We start from the raw sequence: 22726 nt of genomic DNA on the forward strand, positions 1-22726 counted from the left end.
CTACTATACATATTTAATGGCTCATCAAACCCCTCGACAGTACAGACACACCACGCGGCCAACATCTCTCTGCCCTTTTCGCATTTCCAGCTCACTGAACCCTGCAGGGCTGTGGATCTAACACTGCACACAAGTACACACACACACACACACTCACACAAAGTGTATACGCACAATACAAGATAACAAGCACTTGAGAGGGCCGGCCGCCTGCCGGATTAAAGGAGGGGCTCGGTGCTCTAAAAGAAAGCTCTGTGGCTGGACTAGAAGAAGGACAGATACGTAATTGAAGCTATTCCATCTAATCTCATCCGCAACTGAAAAAGGACTATATCCCTCGTGTTGCTATGGCAACCATAAGAGTATTTTCATAGTAGGCTTGGTTGTGATCAAAGCCGGGCTATGAGAGATAATTGGTATGGAAATTACTCCTCAACATATCAGCTTCTACCACATTCTTTAAACCTCTGAGTTATGATACCGTATTACTGCACTACATAGCCGAATGCTGTATTTCACATACTGTACACATTACGTACTGTTTCTTACAACCAATGATCTGTTGGGTTATTCCCATCTATCATTTACTCTCTTTCATTGATAACTTTTTGTTTCCTAACATCTACTGTGTGAGTGTGTTTTGCCTCCATTGAGCGAGAAGAGAAAGAACAATGAAAGAGTAGTAAATTACAGATGTTAAGTGTGTAATGTTCAGTCTTTTTCACAGCCAAATGAGCAAGTGCTACTGTAGCACTGTAAACTACGAGCTATAAGCTATAAAACGAGTTGGTGGGACAGAAACATTAGCAGTGACATGTTAAAAAGAAATACTTACGGTCTTGAAGGATCTTGGCTGTTAGTCCAGAGAGAGGCAGAGACAGGCGTGGACAAATTGTAATGTGATTGTTAATCATATTAGAGACATATTAAACATTTATAGTTCTATGTTATATATTATATTCATCATGTTAAGTTATGTTCAGCTCAGTGGTTCCCAACTGGTGCTGTGCATTTTGTGAGTGAGTGAGTGAGCAGGTGCTTCAACTTTTTCAGAAAGAAAAACTTTACTTTGAAATGTAGTGAATTTTACAGAGCAGCGCTTTTATTTTGTTCAGTACCTTTTCTGTCTTCCTGGACTTCTAACCTGCAACTTTACAGTACAGGTGAACGCCAGCATGACACGGAATATACTCAACTTTGTTTTACTTCGACTGAACACAAGATGTTGTATGCAGTGAGGTCGTGTCCTGTGTGTCAATCACAGCACTGCAACTGTGTTGCCATGCACAATGGTTAGCATCGGATGGATGGAAATAATGATGTCGACCTACTGTGTGTGTGTGTGTGTGTGGACTGTGACCTGATGTTTAAGGAGACCAGTTGAGAACCACTGTTACAGCTTACAGTTATGTTGTGTAGAGTGTATGTTCATAAAATGTTGAATTAGTTGTTGAGAGACAGAAATGTGATCTATAGAATGAAACACAGAAACAATGACTCACCTGTAAGGAGTTCCCGTATCAGCAGAGGGTGCAGTAAGGGGGGAGAAAGACAACACACAAGTTAAGCTTTAGATTGTAAATCAAAGACTGTAACACACTCATACTGTGTATTTCAATTGCTAATAATTGATAAGTAACCACATGGAAGCACAATTGCCTTTAAAGCTGCTTGGCTGTATTTCTGAGGCCAGCACATGAAGTTTTAAAATGACTGCACTGTGCCTACTTCTTTTACTACGGAGTGCACTGTTGAGCACTAAGATAAAACCAGGGAAGTGAACCTTTTCTTAAAGCTGCAGTCGGTAACTTAAAGGCAGGGTTGACGATGTTCTCCAGTAGACACTATTTGTTATATTGGTTGAAATGGTCTTTACACCCCGACAGCGATCCATTACTGATGAACTCTGAAAAAGGAGCGGAAAAGAGCCGTCATCTGTAGCTGCTGTAATCCTGTAAAAACGTCTACCAATCACTGCCTCGCAGCCCGCTTGGAAAGAACCAATCAGATGCCTTCCCGCCTCTCTGCTCGTACTCTACCCTTGGCGTGCACCAGCCTGAACTCAAAGCACGTCGTCGCCACCGCACGTTTCCTGGAGAATGGAAGAGAAAACTCAGCCCTGCAGTAGCTCTGCTGCAGTTACTTGAAATGAGGTAGCGTTGTTGAGTTGAGGTCCTCTCTCCGCTCTGTGTCTGTGAAGTAGTTACGATGCAGCGGTGCTCGTGCATGTGTGTGGGGGGCGTTACATATGCAATCAGGTTGCCATGGTAATGAATTACATCCGACTGTTAACCACACCCCCATTCTCTGTTTGAGAAAAAACGTTAACCGGAAAACAGGAAGTAACACTAGCTGGAGGGGAGCTTTAAAGGTCCCATATCATGCTCATTTTCAGGTTCATACTTGTATTTTGTGCTTCTAATAGAACATGTTTACATGCTGTAATGTTCAAAAAACCCTGTATTTTCCTCATTCTGTCGGCCTGAATATGCCTGTATTTACCCTCTGTCTGAAACGCTCCGTTTTAGCGCATTTCGATGGAATTGCAACAAAATTGCAACAGAACCGCGTTGCTTGGCAACAGCTTGGGTCCATGTGTACTTCCGATGACATTCACATACACTGCAACCAGGAATAAACTGGGACACATTTAGAATGTTTACGTTTAAAACTGTGTAATGTTCTAAATATTGTATATTTGTGACATCACAGATGGACAGAAATCCTAACGGCTTGTTTCAAACGCACAATTTCTGAATACGGGCTGTGTGTCTTTCTCCGTATATTGAGCGTTTCGATAGTTTAACAGTATTTATAAAGCACTTAAACCTGCTTTATAATATAAAAGACCTGAAAATCTCACTTTTCACAATATGGGACCTTTAAATGACTATATTAACTCATGAACGCTTGAGGATGTAACTAATGGTATATTTGTGACATCACAAATGGACAGAAATCCTGACAGATTGTTTCAAATGCACAGTTTCTGAATACGGGCTGTGGGTATTTCCCTGTGGATTGAGCGTTTCGATACTTTCACAGTATTTATATAGCACTTAAACCTGCTTTATAATAAAAAAAACATGAAAATCTCACTTTTTTATAATATGGGACCTTTAAACATTCATCATGTGCCCTTTAGATTGGTAAATGAACAGCGTTTATAGCGTCTTTCTAATCTTCCCATCAAACACATTCATACACTGATGACAGAGGCTTCCATGCAAGGTGCCAACCTGCTAATCTAAATACTCATTCAGACACCAGGGTCGGGGTTCAGTATCTTGCCCAAGGACACTTTGACACGTAGACTGGAGGATCGAAACAGGGATCTTACGATTAAAGGATGACCCGCTCTACCTATACTGAGCCAAAGCCCCCCATATATATATGTAAAAATGGAGTGTGTGTGTGAGTGTGTCAACGTGTGTGTGTGTGTGTGTGTGTGTGTGTGTGTGTGTGTGTGTGTGTGTGTGTGTGTGTGTGTGTGTGTGTGTGTGTGTGCTTGTGTGTGTGTGTGTGTGTGTGTGTGTGTGTGTCCTCTAGAGATGTGCGGAAAGCACTCATCAATAAAGGTCAAGAGTGCAGTTTGCTGTGAAGCAGATGAGGAGACAGAAGGAAAAGAGGGGGATGGGGCTTCTCATTCTGTCTACTCATTTGATCCATCAACACCTGCCTTAGTTAGCTCTGACTAAAAGCTACAAGGGAAGAGTCATTAGGGGTTTAACATGTCATATAGCATCATTTTGCGATACAGAAATGTGATGACATGCAAAGCTGAAAAATGGCTCACTGGCTTGCTTTTTCATACAAACATACATACATAGATTCAATCCATATTAACACTGTTCTTGCCACTGTGTGCAAGTACATCGAGAGCTACTGGGATGCCATAAACCAACTCAAATTGCTTCTATTGTATGCGTACTTGGCCTGATTCTCTTGGTTGCACAAAGAAATGCAAGTTGTAGTCCCTTTATGCTACACAAGAAAACAACTTTGTGAAGTACGGAGGATGAGTTGAGGAGTTTTACAGCTTAAGGAAAGAAGCTGCTGCTCTGTAGTCTGGTGGTACAACCAAAGAGTATCGAAGCAAAGAGTATCGAAGCAAAGAGTATCGAAGCAAAGAGTATCGAAGCAAAGAGATGAAACTCTGGTGCCTTTTTTGACACATTTTTTGAGGTAAATCAACTTCCCAGTACGAACACCTAAATATCCCTCATTGAAATCATTATGTCCTAAAAGTAGTAAAATGAACTAATAGCTGAATCCAGAGTTATTTTCCTCGACATAATGAATGCGCATCAGACCCACGAGACGAGTAAGTAAGTAAGTAAATATATATAGTATGCATATTTATAATATTTTTATTGTTCAAGACAGACCATTTTGGTAGAGACATTAAAGTTATGAGAATAGTATAGAAATAATTTTGTGTTACTTTTGTACGGCTCTTTGTAGGCGTACGTTTTCCTGGCGTCCGGTAGTCGCTTTCAGTCCAAAATGGCGGAGGCGTAGCTCTGCTGCTGGGCGCAGACGTTGCAATGGAACAAACAATTGACTTTCACTTTCTTAGCGATATACGTTCTTTGATACGACTTCTGTATTATTTCTGGTCCTGGTTCTGATGCTTGATTATGTTGACCAGGACTTTAAAACCCTGTATGTGATGATGTTAGTCCAACCAAGGTCAAAAGTAAAAGCTTGTTTTCCAGACCTCATCCTTCCAGATTGAAACACTTGGTCTACTACGTTTAATCTCTGTTTTCATTCAAGACATTCCGTCATTTCCATTTTGCACCAAAATTAGAATAAAAAAATTATAAAAAAAACATAACAAGAAACTAAGAAATGATTCAACTTTCAACACAGTGTGTTTGCAGATTTTATGTATTTAAATCATCAGGCCATGCAGCAAACGTGAACCCTTTACTGTGCATCATACTGATCTATGAGTTGAATCTATCCACAAGCGACCAACTGATTCTAATTTTTTTGTTAGAAATAGATGAAATCCCTGACTGTCAGTTTATCACAGTGTTGAGAATACGTTAAGGTCACTGGGCTGTAAGGGGAGGGTGTGTGCATGTGTGTGTGTGTATCAGATCAATAGAGCATCCTGAGTCCACAGTTGAAAGGTCAGGCTTATAAAAAAAACAGAGAGAGAGATGGCGCCATAGGGGGGCCGAGAAAAAGAAGACAGAGCAGCTGACAGCTGACAGCTGACTGATGCGTGTGTGTGTGTGTTTGTGTGTGTGTGTGTGTGTGTGTGTGTGTGTGTGTGTGTTGTGTATGGAACATATAAGCCAGGTGTCCTTGGGGCTTCTCAACATCCAATCATTTTTCATTGCACAATTGTGAAACATTCATCTTTGCAGTGAAAAATGTGTTTTTGTGTGTGTGTGTGTGTGTGTGTGTGTGTGTGTGTGTGTGTGTGTGTGTGTGTGTGTGTGTGTGTGTGTGTGTGTGTGAACGTGTGTGAACGTGTGGTGAGAGGAAGAGAAAAGAGGAAGAAAAGGCTTGACTTCTCCCTTTCTCCTCTGTGCTTTTGTTCCCATCTCCCTCAGGAATCCATTTAACAGCAGAATCCAGTCAGGCTTTAATACTCGTCATAATGGACAGGTATGAGAATACGTGTGACTCCATGTGTCTGTGTTGGGAGTATATCCATATATTATATATTAATATGTGCATGTTAGAATCAATGACCTATCATCTTTAGAATGTGGGAGCCACCCAAAGCCAAACACCATTATCTAGGGATAAGCAGCAGTCTATTCTCATGATAATCAAATGTTAATGTGATCACTATAGCTCCAGCAACACACTTATGGTTTCATATTTTAAAAATTAATGCTAAAATATTTTGAAACCTGTGCATTAACTTTACTCTTGGAGTTTATCTTTTTTTTCCAGGAAATCATGCACATTTTGCACAAGTTTAAAATTGGCTTCTAATGTCATTACTTTTGTTTAATTTAAATTGAGATGGAAATGTTTAGTCTTTGAATCCGGCCTTGCTTAAAGGTTCCATATCGTGCTCATTTTCAGGTTCACACTTGTATTTTGTGTTTCTACTAGAAAATGTTTACATGCTGTAATGTTAAAAAAAACTTTATTTTTCTCATACTGTCTGCCTGAGTATACCTGTATTTACCCTCTGTCTGAAACGCTCCGTTTTAGTGCATTTCAACGGAATTGCAAAAGAATTGCATTGCTAGACAACAGCTTGGGTCCATGTTTACTTCCTGTCAGCTGATGTTATTTACATACACTGCAACAGGAAATAAACTGGGACACATTTAGAATGTTTACGTTTAAAAACCGTGTAATGATGTATATATCGTATATTTGTGACATCACAAATGGACAGAAATCCAAACGGCTTGTTTCAAACGCAAAATTTCCGAATACGGGCTGTGTGTATTTCTCCATATATTGAGCGCTTTTATAGTTTAACAGTATTTATAGAGCACTTCAATCTGTTTTATAATATAAAAGATATGAAAACCTCACTTTTTACAATATGGGACCTTTAAAACAAATAGTTAATAGCCACTGTTTCCTTTTCAAAGGGTCCATCTAAACCCAGCAGTGCTTACATGTAATTGTGTTTGATTAATTGTGATTATAAGAATATGATTCTAACGTTAAAGAAACATTTACAGAGATTTGTATGTGAAAACTTTGACCTTAAGGAGTTACTCCAACGATTCAGTACTTTGCTTCTACTAGTGCGGTGCCCTTTCTGAACAGGCAGTCGGATGTTTGCCCCGTGGTGTTGCTGCTTGCAGCTTTCTGGAGATCCACTCATACAAACAACTTGGACATTGCGCTTCCTTGGTTACAAGTCAATGGGGCTGCAGCAATCCCAGCAGCACTGAGCACCCTTGTGAATTGTCATCGTTTTTGGGATGGCATTGGTATCACCATTTGCTGCAACATATTGCGTTGAAGTGGATCTGATGATCGCTGAGGGACTTACGGTCATTTGGGACTTCAATGGGTGCTGCTTCGCGCCAGAGTAGCAGCAGTAATGACATGAGAGCCAGGGCCACATGGCCGCCCTGCCCCGACATCTCTCCCCCTCCGATTGGCCGGCCTCTCGCCCCGACACCTCTCCCGATTGGCTAGATGGTTCTCCTGACAGCCGAGCCGAGGACCTGAGAGCCCAGAGACAGAGACAGATGGTTATAGGATGAAGACAGCGTAGGAGACGGCACAGTACATCTACAGTATAAACTGTTTGTGTGTGTGTTGATGAGCGTGTTGCTGTGTACTGTATGTGTTTTGGCATGAGAGCGTGTGTCGACTCTGGCCTACATTCACAGCTGAGTCCCCGTGTGGCTCCCCAGAGAGAGCAGCCTAGAAACAAAGCCAAGGAAGAAGCTCCGTGGCACTGATTCTTAAAGTAGGATCAGGCTCCAATCACAAGCTGTGTCACAGCAAAAAGCTTGGATGGTTTCAATTATCTGCCCAGAAATCAGGATGGAGAATGTATAGTTTTATAATCCTTTGACTTGGATTTACAAAAGAGTGTTGATGGACTTCATAGGACTGAGAAATACCTCTCATCATCATTTCACCATCAGACATTTGGGCTCACAAATTCAAAATGCAATTGTACAAAAACAAATATCACCAAATGTAATAAACGTTTCCATCGTTTGATGTTGAAGACTTGATTGAAAATAGTCATATACTACTATGAAGATGATGCTGTGAATTTATCTCAATGCCCGTGGAAAAAGCAGGAAACTGATGGTGCCGATGCTTCAACATCCATTTGTGTGACAGCTTGACACCCGCAGTGACAAACGAGGCATGTCTCCCACTGTATTTGATCGTTGACCTTAGTGTCGTAGATTTTTAAGGTTGTGAGACTTTTTAAACCTTTGAGAGGCCCTCATATCTGTATTCCTAGTCTTGTCCCAAGACCAGACAATCCCCCGTGAGTCCAGGACAGGAGGGGATGCCAAATCTTCCAAATTAGTGGGAGGAGATATTTAAATGCTGTCAATGGACCATTCATATACAAGAAAGTTATTGTTTTACAAGACACAATTCTAAGGTTTTGGCTATGAAGTCTAGAGTCAAGTCACTCAATCACATGTCAATTGTCAATTCACTGCCGTCAAACTAGAGGCATGTAATAAGAGGATCTCTTCTGTCTGGTAGATGTTCTTCCACAGGTCAGGGTTTCAGAAGCTACTTGCAGTGTATGTCCTTATCAAATCATCAAAATGATCTTTTTCAGTTATAGTACGTGTCCACTGGGTCGTTTTTTATCGCGAGGGGACGCGCCGCTTCCCAGCATTGGACGCTTGGTGGGCTGTCACTAGAAACAAGGCACCAGGCTCCTGATTGGACGGACACTTTCCCTCCGTTGGCTGCTGATCCCAGCTTTCAAACCGGAAACAACATGGAGGCTCGTTTTGGAAACTTTCTTCTCTTATTTCACAAAAATAGTTAACCAAAATGTGTTTCTGAAAACATTTGAGGCGAGAAATAATCCATGCAGTTGCTGAATCTGTCTTCATTTTAGAATCTGTCTTACGTTTATTTCAAAAGATTCTCGGGAGTTTCGAGAGACGGCAAGTCGCGTTGGACGCCCGTGATTTACATTAAGTAGACTAGCCCTCAACTTTATGCAAATGAGGAGCAGGCGACGTGGCGCTCCGTCTCTCGAATCGCGCCGCCACGCTACCAGAATGCATTGCACGGCTGCTTACATATACAATGAATGGGAAGCGTGGAAAGGACGGATCCTGTACCATTAAGGTTTAAGAGATTCTGTATGTTTTGGATTGTGTGTCTCAGCCTAACACACACACACTTGTCGTGGTAGCTTCTTGTTTATGCAATGTCAACTACACCCATACCAAGCTTCCTCGCCTTTTGCCCAATTAGGACTTTCTGGTCTCGTTAACTGGTAAAGATGGCAGTGAATGGTAATCCCGTAAAGGAGCTTTAGATTGACCTCGACACTACATCCATGTTTTTCTACACTCGGTGATATAACTCTTCTTCTTCTTGCCACGTTATTCAGCAGCCGGCCGACAAGCCAAACATTTCTAATTTACTCGCCACCACCTCCACACGACAGCCAGGTCTGTGTACCGGCAGCCGTAGCGGGACCACCTGCCCACTGTTAATCCCCGTCCTCCATGCTGCCATCTCCCACCAAGATCAATCCTGCACTCTGCGGCAAATCACACCAGAGCTCAAAGCTATGACAACAGGATAAATTAAAACTAATAATCAGTAGGGACAGTGTGGGGGGAGGGGGTTACCATAAGGTCACCATTTCAAATCTCCAGGAAAAATTTGGGAAAATGAGGGCGGAGAATGTAACATACCACAAAGGACTGTTGAGGTGCTGAGGAGGACTGTGACCGCACTGGGCACGCCCAGTCAACTGTTACTGGGTCAACTGTATGAAGACATCTTCAATTACTATTAAAATAATAACAAAGTAATATCCTTTGCAGTGAAAACTGAACTCAGATCCCTCATTTCAAATGTTAAATATACTGACAATTACCACAACTGTTATGATTTCAAAAGTATGATTCCAAAGATACTAAATTAATATTATTAACGTATTATTAATTAAAGCAAGATTATGTTTTCTTTGAAAGAAGTCTTCCTTTTACAAATAAATTCATAAGCAATAAAAACGCACCTTTGCATAGGGTTTATACACACACACATTAGGGATGCTAATTTTGAAAAATTTTCTTAACCGATCACCGACCCTCGTTGACCGATTATTAACCGTTAACCAACAAGATTTGTGCCTCGCATGCAGCGCTGCGCAAGCTGCACCACAACAGCCAACTGAGTCTCCAGTTCACCTGTCCAGGAGCGTTAACTTAGCAGCCACGGTGCCACATGGGTACCAGCTTTCTGCTCTCTCTTCTCTCCGACACGCGCCTTGACACACACACACACACACACACACACACACACACACGCACACACGCACACACACACACACACACACACACACACACACACACACACACACACACACACACACACTGTTATTTATCTTTTGAGAAAAATCATATATTTCATGCCCTCTTTGTTGGTATCCAAGATGGTATCAAATATCAATATTTTTCAAGGTATTGTATGAAGAAATTCCAGTATTGTGATAATACTACTGTACAGTGATCAGCGTGAAGCATGTCAGCACTTAACTGGAGTTCCATTAGGATTTCCTGACGATCATACAAACTGTTTTCAACACAAATTGATCCAAATGGTAAAAAAATACACGTTTTACTGTCAGCCTTTATCTCTGGGACTGATTTCACAACAGAGGGGACGCAACAGCTTTTTGGCCTGAGGGCAGTAGTCACATTTCACCCGAAACCTGCAAACACCTACCCTCCACCCCCATCCCCCTGCACACACACACACACACACACACACACACACACAAACATTATGCATAAACCATCTGGGGGTATGTCAGTCCAACACTATCCAACTAAATAGCTAATCTGCCCCTAGGGAGCTAATACCCCGCATTGGCTGGCATGAGGTGCCAATCACTAACACACACACACACACACACACACACACACACACACACACACACATACAACGTGCATGGATGCAATGCACAGGGAGGTACAGCACATGGTCACACATGGATGTAGACACTACCTCATTCTGCTCAGCGCACACGCACACACACACACACACATACATAAAAGCACACATATCTCTGTAGCCCAGCTGTTGTGAAACCTGACCAGTATCACCCCATCTCTGTTAATTACTGAACTCTTTTCAACACACACACACACACACACACACACACACACACACACACACACACCAGAGAGGAAGAACTGTAGAGGGAAGGGATTAGGAAAGAAGCATTCCACACTGTCCAACGTGAGCCTTAAGACAAAAATCTGCTTTGAATTGCAGATCTATTCCCAGCAGAAAAGAGAGCGGAATCAAGATAAGGAGGAAAGAAAGAGAGAGAGAGAGAGAGAGAGAGAGAGAGAGAGAGAGAGAGAGAGAGAGAGAGAGAGAGAGATGGACAGAGAAGAGAGAGAATGGCAGTGTAAGCTCTGAAATAGGTCAGTGTTTCTTCCCACGTGTGGAAGCCTCTCTACACACTGCAGTGCATTATAAATGATAGCACACAGTGATACACTGAGGCTGAGTGCACAACAGGCGCGGAAAAAGGGTCGGTGAACGTCACATACTACTACAATACCTCACATGGAACCTCACAGCTGGAAAATAGCAGCTATAACCCAGATTGTCACAGTCTGATGACAACATTTTGGCAGAATCGAGTTCAACAAATGTTTATTACATGAATATTGCAAATCACTTTTCAAACCCTAGAATAGAACATTTCTCTTAAAGCTGAAGTAGCGAGATTGGAGCAAATATGATTAAAGAAAGTTATCTTTATAAAACGGTCGCTATATCGTGACAGTAGTACATGAAACACGTAACCTGAAGAAAATCCTGTGTCTCTGTGTCCTCCGGTGCTCCTAACAGCATCTGCAATATTTTACAGACAGGGAGGAAGGAAAACAAGCAGTAAGAGCTGATCTGAGTTCTGCTGTCCATCTGCCGTCTATGAGAGCCGGCTGTCAGTCACTCGCAAACTCCGACCAAACGGTCAAACTAGGCAGCGCTGATCAAATATGAATCAATATTCTGTTACGTTAATGCCTATTTCTCTCCTCAAATGTTCTCAGAATCATCTTGTAGTGCACGGTTTAGCTGTGAAATGAGAAAGTTTGTGACGCCGCCGCCATTGTGAAATCTGGTTAAGGAACGCCAAGTTCTGGTCACAGCCAATAGGAACGCTCTCTCTCTCTTTGAAATGACCTGTGATTGGTCTTGTGTCAAGGGCTAGATTTTCTAAAGCCTGAAAACAGAGCCATGAGGAGCAGAAGTCTAGTTTCCTCTCAGAACACTTGAATTACAATATGCTGAAAGGTTATTATGAGATTTTTGCCCAATGATGCCAAAATATATACTGCCTACTGAAGCTTTAAAGGAATAGTTTGTTATTTCGGGGAATATGCTTACCGACATGGAGGACTTATGTAGGCGACCATTTCTTGGTCAGGACCAGGGAGTCTTGTTGTCACCGTGAGGTTGCCAGGCAACCAGTGGAGACTCAGGGAGGCCACTGCGCCCGGCAAAGAAATAGTCCCCCACATTACCTCCCCCGCAAAATCTTGACACTTTGGTTGACAGATAACATGTTTATGAGTGAGCTTCAGTATACAAGAGCGGTATCAATCCTCTCATCCAACTCTCAGCAAGAAAGCGAATAAGTGTATTTCCCAAAATAAAAAACTCAGATATCATATCAGCTCTAGTATTACAAATGTGTAAAAATGACAGAGACCTAAGAATGTCGAGGAGTCACGCCAAAGACAACATCAGCACACACAGCAGACCGTGATCAGAGATCTGGGGAAAGTTTACCAGCGTAACCAGTTTATTAGGTACAACTGCACAATCTAACGCAACAGAAATACAGCACATCTGCCACAAATATGGTCTTTGTGTAGGTTATAATGTTCAGCAGTTGTCGACAGAGAGGTTTGGTTCAAGTTATTTATGGTGTTGTAATGGGTTTGATTACATGATGAGTCTCTAATGGTATGTCCACTGTAGTTATTTGAGAACCTTGTAAAAAATGCATTCCAATTCAACACCAATATCTAACCTATCCATCCATTTCAGAATATGAAGCTCAAGGTTAGTATATAACTAAAGCAAAGCTAAAGCTTAGATTCTACATAATCAAGCAGTAAAAAAAGCTAGTTTGGAGGGAAATATCACCTGAGCTGCAGCCGGAGAGCCAAATGTATCAACGCTGATTTAACAGCCTGCCCTGGATTCAGCAGCCAGATGTTCTCACCGACACAGATCACAGTAGGTGCTAATTTTCCAACATATGACACATAACAATTACAGTGCAACATATAGAAACCAGTACTCACACAATAGAAGTTTATCCTACAGGTCTTGTGCTCCGCAAAGTCATTAACAACACTGCTTAAGAACCATGTCCTTTTTTTATTGGAATGTCCTGGCAGTGAGTGACACAGCGCGACATGGCACTCCAGTTTGAGCTGAACTTTTATCAGTCTCCCAACTGTTTCTATTTATTCCTGTTGCTCGCCTTAAAATCGCCTCAATGGACCAGGAGCTTGGGTGGGCGGCCATCTGCCTCGACCGGTTGGGTTTTGAATGGATTCAGTGTGGACACGGTGTAGGAATGTGATTTTGGGCCCCTGACAGCTTCTGGCCCCGGTGCGCTGCACCAATTGCACCATCGATATTTATGCCAGAAGTCAAATACCAACACTTGGTCAGTGGCCCAAGACACTCTAGCCTTCTGATGTCGGTTTTGGATGTGTCAGGTACAGCTGTTCACAGGAAACATACAGTTTCTGCTTGTTACATGCATACAGTCTCTTTTCAAAACAAACGTAACTTGACTTAGTTTTTAGGATTACTTACGCAACAACTTCGTGGTTAAGTTTAGGCAAAAAAAAAAAAGCTTGGCGACATCATGGTTTGCGTTACAATAAGTAGGCTTGTTATGTAACTGGCATTAGTAAAGTCTGGAAGTTACATTACCAAACTACGGTAAAATAACTCAACGCTGACTTGGCTTCACACACACAGGACACGAACAGCGGTCTCCTGGGTGAATGTCCTGTATCTGTTTGGCCGGTCCATCTGTCAAAGCCACCCGCTTTCTCACTATTCAAAGGAGCTTAACTCGATATATCCAGAGCATCAATGTGGCAGCAAACATCTATTGTTTATGTAAAGATATAGAAGAGTAATGTCTACCTGAACAGAGAATGAAGTCTCTTTCCCTCCGTGTGTGTTGTAATCAGAGCGTCTCTGTGCTTTGTTGACGGGCCAGCCGAGCATGCTTTTACTGCATGTTAGTGCATGTGAGCGTGCCCCACTGGCTAGCTCACTGCCACTGCTCTGCACTGCTCTCATACAGCGGTTACAGCTGATAACGCCGTTTCGACCGATGCCGCCGTCCCGACCGACGGTGTCATCGCAGAAGTGTAGCACCCACCCTCCGGTTCGCCCTCAAGTAAACACTGTTATCTCTGTCAGCACTTTTGCCATTGTTTGCACACCCGATCCCGTATTTAGCACCTTTAAACTAAATCAGTTGCCGTGGCCAACTAATACTGACACAGATGGGTTTACAGTGGAGTTAGTTGAAAGCCTGGTGCGTCTCATACAGACGCTAAAGGGTGCCTTGGTGCGTCTGTGTCAGACGCCGAGGGGCACTGACCAAGCGGGAGTGAGAACGAATTGTTAGGGCAAAGGTTTCACAGGGTGGGGACACAAACATTGACTGACTGCTCTGACAGTGAAGTAGTGTGCTCAATTGTAGGTGCTTTCACATTTCTACATATTGGTTTACACATGCTGGGACACACACACACACACACACACACACACACACACACACAAGGTGACCTCATAGACTAGCCAAAACACAACCAGGTCAGAGTTACCTTAGTTTAGCCTGAGGTGCACAACCTCATATTAACATCACACACACACACACACACACACACACACACACACACACACTGAGTACTTCTCCTAACATTACATCAAAGGGTGCATCACAGAAGCCATTAGACAAATGGATGAAACTCCGTCTGGTCTCTCTCCCTTCTGCGTCTTGCGCTACAGGCTCTAACAGAAACAGATTGGCCTGTTGAAGGCGGTTTCTAAAATTACCATGTTAATTTGCACTATGTGTCTACAGTATCTGGTGTATCAGTGAGCACTGCTTAGTGACCTTCCATGAGTTTTGCCAGGAGCACGCTCAAAGTGCAAATCATGACACAGAACGATTATAACAACGTTAACCTATTTCTAGAAGCCGCATTAATTCGCTAAATGAGACTGTTCAGAAAACCGTTCTTTAAATATTATATGACTTCTTCCATTATTTCAGATGAGAGAAGACTACAGATATTTTTTATCATAAACACAGGGAATTTCATTTTTCCCAATCTTGTCAGGCCATGTGTAGAATGAACCATTTTAGTTTGTACAATTTTAGGACTATTTCCCTGGTTTCAGAGAAGGAATCAACCATATATAATAACTGGTTTCACAGATTTGGCCCAAAAGGATCTGCTCTGTGAGGGAGCTCTTTTACAGTAGATCACATATTGCAGACCTTACAGGACATAGGTCTATTGGAAATGTAGAATTTCTTCAAACACAATTGTACAGACGGGTCTTTTCTTGTTTTATTTTAGAACATTATTGTCATCTTTTCCTTTAGCTATGTGCAATTACACATTCAGTTCATTGTTGTGCGTCCTCTTTGTCCATGCAGAGACAGCATTCATACTCAGCCCATCCCCAACCCAGTGCACACAGTCACTCACACAGTCTTTGTACCAACTGCCACTATTTCATTGTTCCTGTGACTGTGAGATTCCATTAGAGTCATTTTTGGATGATGTTGAGTGCTAATGGTGCTCTTCTGGTACAGACACAGTGGTGAGAGGACTGAGGATGCAAAATGGCGCTGTATTCATTTCAATTTTGAGTGTGCATTTTGTGCGTAAACATGTCCCCAAACTGGAAAAGCCCATATTTCCCACTGAGCGTGTGTGTGTGTAGAGTACATATGAATTCTTGTTCATGTCTATGTAAAGCGAACACAAGCGCGAGCAACGGGACGCTGATTTTCGTTGACTTAACGGCCACAGGTGTCGCTGTTAACAAGCAATTTCTGATTCTTACATAGAGTCCCTTTAAGTGTTGGAGGAGGTCTGCATAATTAATACATCCATACTTCTTTTCTCTACTCCTTACATTACATTTAATCCCACTTCTTATACATTATATATTCACTGCATATATTATACGCATGTATTCATGTAATGTAGGTCATACAGATCTATGCTACTTCAAATTAGCATGATGAAAGGCAGATGAGAAGTCCGAGTGGATTTTATTTCTCACTTAAACCCTCTTCCCTCTTTACTGAAACAGCTTGTCCTAAACACAAATCCTGTACATTTCTCCCCCTTTTCATCTCTCTGAGACAGTGGCAAAGCTGGAGGCATTAACACGTTATCTGCCCCATCAACCATTTCTCTGACCTCCATATATAACCCCAAAACAGCATCCCCAATTCTGTTCTACAACCAGCCCAAAAATAGCCCTCCACCCACCCATCACACACAATTACCCTCAGCACCACAGCCTCATGGCTACTGCACACACATAAATAAATACTGTATGTACAAGCAAGCCAGCAATCAAAGTAAATCACAAACTGGTATAAAAGCAACTGCAGGAATACGCACATATACAATAAACCGTTTGTGTCATGCTGCTTCAACAGCAGCTATTCAGCTATTCACACCCAGTAGTAGTAGTAGTAATACAAAGAGTGACAAAGTATATGCAAGGAGCAGGTTGTGGTGGATGAATGGATCAAACTCAGGATTTACACCCTGGAGATGGGCTTTGGGTCCTGTGAGAAGCTTATTCTTCACTTAGTTGACTTATTACTTTCTGTTTTCTAAATTATTATTTTCAGTCTAAGTTTGGTTAGGGTCAGGTACCAAAACTACATGGTTAGGGTTAGGTACCAAAACTACATGGTTAGGGTTAGGTACCAAAACTACATGGTTAGGGTTAGGTACCAAAACTACATGGTTAGGGTTAGGTACCAAAACTACATGGTTAGGTTTAGGTACCAAAACTACATGGCTAGGTTTAGGTACCAAAACTGCATGGTTAGGGTCAGGTACCAAAACTACATGGTTAGGGTTAGGTACCAAAACTACATGGTTAGGGTTAGGTACCAAAACTACATGGTTAGGTTTAGGTACCAAAACTACATGGTTAGGTTTAGGTACCAAAACTTCATGGTTAGGGTTAGGTACCAAAACGACATGGTTAGGTTTAGGTACCAAAACTACATGGTTAGGTTTAGGTATAAATACTACATGGTTAAGTTTAGGTACCAAAACTACATGGTTAGGGTTAGGTACAAAAACTACATGGTTAGGTTTAGGTATGAATACTACATGGTTAAGTTTAGGTACCAAAACTACATGGTTAGGGTTAGGTACCAAAACTACATGGTTATGTTTAGGAAAAAATATATATACACATGCAGTATCTAATGTGTGCCCGGGTCGGGTGCCAATAGCTTTGTTGGCTACAGACACCTGGGTGCTTGTCTCTGCCATGCTATATACACTTGAGTGCAAATAGTATCGTTGTCTACTGACACCTGGGTGCTCACATCTGCCTAAATTATTTTCCTTTAACTGCAATTCGGTGTTCAGACCTTGTTCAGACTTTGGTCTGGGCACCGGGGAGGGAATAACCTTTTTAACTTGTATGATGCGCTCCTACCAGATGGGGGCGTAGAACAACTGTTTTGGGTGAGTTGTGATCATTTGGGCTACTGCCTAAAGCCTACTGCTTTTTGTACCTTTTGGGCAGTTTACCACCAATAAAACGTTAGGCTATACTGTATATTCCCATAAATCTCCTCTCATCTGAGTAGTGTGATTGAGATGTAGACACCGAGTTCTGTAGGCTCAGTTCAACATGCAGTGACTGATAACTGATGGCCAACAAAGCCAAATGTTATTTCAGTTTATTACAAGTAGGTTGAAACTTTTTTTTTTACCTATTCCAATTATTATTCTGTCATAGCTGTTCATATGAGTGAAAACTTTTAACATTTATACCTAAGAGACTTTTATTCCTATTATTATCAGTACAATTGGTTTGCCTGATTATACTGATAAAGACCAATTTATATATATACATATACAGTATATATACATATAAATACACACACACTTACAAAACCATTTCCTGAATGAGAAGTTGGGCTACTTTTCTGACGACTAGGCAGATAGTAGCAGTCTACAGTGTATTCTTGGGGATACTCATGTCTAACATGCAGCACTGATTGAACAGAAACACTGACTTACGTTCACCGACGTGGACACTTAGCTTCAGTCTGTCCACACTCTGTCGTGACCACTTAATAGACCTGATGAGACACAAAGACAACAAATAAACAACATAGCAAACCTCTTGTATCGGCAAACGAACAGTTCCTTCATCAGTTTAAACAGAAAGCATCACACCAGAGTTCAACAGATATGAAAGCTATAAGTCGGCTATAAGCAACAATAGTGTTCACTCTGACAGGCTATGGTGTAATACTGAATCTGTTAGGTGTGTGAAGAGAGACAGAAATCAGTCTAAAGAGGAGACTCCTGTTATATGTGCTGACTGCTCATTAGTCGGTGTAAGTCTGAGTTCAGGAAGAAGCAGAAAATACAGTAGAGCAGACAGCGGCGCACACACACACGCACACACGCCTCAGGACTGTCTGCAGCAGCGCTGTTTCTTCAACTATGTGTTTGTGCTTTCAAGGAGCTTGTCTGTACGCCAGCCGCTGCCCTGAGGATCACAGGATGCTCTTTCCCTCTTTCTTTTTGTCCTTCTTGTCTGTGCTGCTGCTGCTGCTTCTGCTGCTGCTGCTGCTGCACACTCTCACACATACACTGAAACACACACTAACACACAGCCTGCCTGGAGGTCTGTGGAAAATCCTCCATGGGAATATGAAACACACACACACACACTGTATATCTCCAATAAACTTTGTGCTACAGTGATTCAGTTAATACAATGAAACCATATGTTACTGTGCAAAAAACACTTTTCAGCCGCCGCTTTACCCACGCACCACCGACCTGCCTACAGTTCAGTCAGAGGTTCAGGTGTGTTGTGCTAGTAGCGGTTAATGTAGCCTGGAGCCTCAAGCCTCAAGCAGAGATGAGGAGCGGGCTACAGAGGTCTGGTAAGCTCACTGCTTTCTAACTCAACACCCACACATATATTTTTTTTCCAAACTTGTAGTCTTTACCTCCAACCAACCCAATTGACATCACTTGAGGCAATTATCACACTACACAGCTTCCTGTGGAGAAGCAGTAGCACTCCCCAGGATCTGTAAACAGACTGATAGATAAAATGAATGGAGGAGTGCTGATTGAATGGGCGTTATCAGTTGTGCCATTCTAATGCTTCTGACGGGTCAAACTGCACCTCCCCACGTCGTGAAAGAAAGTGAAAGTTAACGTTGTTAATTGAAACAAAACAACTTTATGTTTCGGCAACAGAACTACTGGGTTAGGTTTAGGAAAAGATCGTGGTTTGGGTTCAAATAAACTTAAGTTACGTAACAACTTTCTGATGTCATACGGGAGACGGACACCGCTCTCCTGGGTGATAGTCCTGTGTTTGTTGAACCATCCATCGCCTGGTCACCCCAAACTGGCTTGCTTTTTATACTACGTCACCTGACTTCCTCCTCTGCTCCCGTCATAATTACTACGGCCAGTAGAGGTCGGCATAATTTTCTTGTATTCGTATCAGTGATCACCCATGTGAATAGATGATAACGGCCATCTGAACATACTAGTAGGTGTAGCAGGTCTTAAAAAAAAAAAAAAGACCATTATTTTTCCACTAGGATTTTTCCACTAGGATTTTTCCACTAGTCTTAGTCCTCAGGATCCAATGCAATCACTCAACAATATATATGCTACAATGTTAGCATGGAGCAAAGGTTGTTAATTCAATTAGTCCTAAAAAAAAACATTTCCCTTTTTTAACCAGCAGATTTAACTCACTGTGCCTTCTTAAGCTCATACCATTGTATGTCTATCTTAGTAACCTAATGTAAAGAATACATTACAGATATGCCACTGCTTTGATACGGATTCAATTATTTATATGGAATGCATCTATCTGCTATGTTAGAAAAACTATATTTAGAGTGATTAAACTTTAAAAATATGAATATTTATAAGCTGTTACATCATCCTTAACCTTATCTGATGACTAAAGAGTTCATCCAATATGTGTTTAAGCAGTGCACCCCCTCTGCTTACAGTACATGGCACATATTGAACATCTGGGGGAGAAATGTTTAACTGGGTTAAGTGCGTTGCCAAAGGGCACATAGTAGTATGCCCTACTTGAGGAGACTGTGTGTGTGAGTATAAGGCTGCAGTGCTGTATATTACTACTGACATACACAGCAGCACTGGCTTGGGAACACGCCTGAAGTTCTGAATCAAACATTGATTTTGTAGCTGGGGTTAGGGTTAATATGATAAGTTTCTTCAAAATGAAACAACAGAAGAAGCCAGCATACTAGGGGTGTAACGATTCATCTACTACATCAATGTATCGATTTATATTCCTATGATCCAACTACATCGATAGGTACTCTGCAAGTTGTCCTTCACGGGAGACGTATATCGATATAAAATTGATTTGAAACGCAAAAATCGATTGTATCAATACTAAGGATTTGCACCTTGTATATAAGGATGACAAATGTTATATGAACGTGTTTTTTTTAGCATTTTTATTAGTAAAGAAATGTTAAATGTTACTCGAATCTTGAATCGTATGGTATGGTATGGTATGGTATGGTATGGTATCGTATCGTATTGTATCTTATCGGAACCATGGAAGTCGTATTGTTGTAAAAACGTATCGTTACACCCCTACAGCATACAGTGTAAGCATGTGTCCAGCAGTAAACTATGTGTGTTTCCACACAGACTGTAAATAGTAAAGACTGGTCTGCACTCAATGTGTGAAGTTGAATAAAGAAACGACTGATGTTGCTGATGCCCTGCATCAAACACACCCCAGTGTAGCTTTCTCTCAGCCACTTTCAACAGCCTCATGGGACAATAAAGAGTGTGTGTGTGTGTGTGTGTGTGTGTGTGTGTGTGTGTGTGTGTGTGTGGGTGTGGGTGTGCGTGTGTCTGTTTGTGTGTGTGTGTGTGTGTGTGTGTGTGTGTGCGTGTGGGTGTGTGTGTGGGTGTGTGTGTGTGTGTGTGTGCGTGTGATGTACACATCCATACATGCATATTACCTCCCACCCCCATACATCCCCAACCTCCTATTCACCCTCCAGCTATGGCCTCTGAACCCAGTCCATTACACATACACACTCACACACTCACACACACACACATTGAGAGGCCAATGGCGATAAATAGCTCATACACACACTAGAAGGTCACGGGTCACATGCTAAAGAGGTTGTGAGGGAGATGTCTGTGTGACAATGACATCATTTCCTCGGTATAGATGATCTTTAAGGGGGGTTGCCATAACAACCACTCTCAGGAGCTCCTGGGATAATTGGGAAAAGTGTGGGAGGTGTTGGGATCATGTTAGTGTGTAACGACATCATCGTAGTAGCAATCAGGAATACAGATTAGATATCGGGGACAGCACAGAAACAGTATGTTGTTTCTAAATGTGTTCACTATTGTTTCCATCATTACAGTTTGTCATCCTATAACTAACAAGTACTTTAGCTTTGGGTTCCATCACCATGTCTTCATGTTTTATCCATACAAATCACATATTCTCTTCTTTGTTACCCAACATTTTGTAAAGCATACAGCAGTTCTGTAGAAGGTTTCTCCTACCTTACATTAACTTCAGGTCATTTATGAAAATCAACAGGCAGAAGCTTCAAACCTGCTTATACGCCGGGTCACACAGAATATATTTCATGTTAACATCTGTGACAACATTATCCTTGCGTGGTAATGTCGTTGAAAGGGTGCACTCTGACCTGTGATTCATTTATGTGCTGGTGAGGGGCTCTGAAATCTGAGATCTACTGTGTGAGAGTTGGCTGCTGGGAGGGCAAATCACATCCAGGAGACACACAACAAGCAAACATGAACTCTGGCAACTAAAATATTGCTGTTCACTGTTCAACACGCCTACCTCCAGTTTTATGGGAATACTAATACTACTAATACTACTTCCTCAGCAAATACAAAATGCAACTTACAGTGACTTATTTGTAGAAGCAGTAAAAGTCTAAATGTTTGACCGAAAAGAAGAAAAAACTACGACATACTATCTTTTTCTGGAGTGCTCAGCAACATCTCACAGTCCTTATTCAACCTCCATCCATTAAAGAAGACCTTGAGATGCTTTTGAAAGCTCTGGAAAAAAAGCTTTATACTGGAGAGATTTCTCTATCGAACTCCATTCGCTGAGGAAAACTGTGAGAGGCATTTGAAAGCTCAGGAAACAGCTAGTAAGTTGTTTGTTTCCATGGTCTTAATTGAACTTTCAGGTGCAGTCTGAATGCTGTTTCTGCGGCTCTTTCCCTCCTGAGATAAATAAAGGAATGTGTGTTAAGCCGAGCATACGCTGTACGATTTTAGTTTACTTTATTTCATTCCAACTCATACTTTATGAGTAATGTGTGTGGTCCGATCATCAAGCCTCATACTGTACATGTAATATATAAAATAAAACGGCCCGTCGGCCCCTGTGGACCGGTCTGACGATTGACAATTGTCAATAAAGATTTGTGTGACAGCTCCGAGGCAAGTTTGCAAAGTTTGTTTGCTAGCGGAGGTCTGCAACGTTTCACCAGTACGGTTCACAATCATGCTGACAAGGCAACGTCTGCCAACGTTTCTCTCATTCAAACCGGTCGTGATAGGAGGAGGAGGAAACATCACATATGCTGGTACCACAGCGCGACCAAACCGGGCCTCCATATTTTCCGTCCACATGACGCGACGTGTTGCCACTTTCAGACACTCTGTTT

General features: G+C 41.9%; 1 protein-coding gene across 33 annotated transcripts in view; it reads right to left on the reverse strand.

Moving 5' to 3' along the window:
* The window catches only part of nfasca (neurofascin homolog (chicken) a), a 172210-nt gene that overhangs the window by 72791 nt on the left and 76693 nt on the right, over positions 1-22726 (reverse strand). For 29 of the 33 annotated variants that reach the window (XR_012595592.1, XR_012595603.1, XM_074648539.1 and 26 more), the window contains 3 exons: positions 18036-18097; positions 6989-7166; positions 836-853 (listed from right to left, as the gene is read on the reverse strand). Coding sequence is in view for 31 of the 33 variants with exons in the window: in XM_074648539.1 (XP_074504640.1) it covers positions 836-853; positions 6989-7082 (112 nt within the window). In the remaining 2 variants the exon portion in view is untranslated. The remainder of the gene's footprint in view (positions 1-835; positions 854-6988; positions 7167-18035; positions 18098-22726) is intronic. The other 4 variants (XM_074648547.1, XM_074648528.1, XM_074648775.1 and 1 more) reach the window with 2 other exon arrangements.

Source organism: Sebastes fasciatus, chromosome 1 (genome assembly GCF_043250625.1).
Source record: "Sebastes fasciatus isolate fSebFas1 chromosome 1, fSebFas1.pri, whole genome shotgun sequence".
Lineage (NCBI taxonomy): Eukaryota > Metazoa > Chordata > Actinopteri > Perciformes > Sebastidae > Sebastes > Sebastes fasciatus.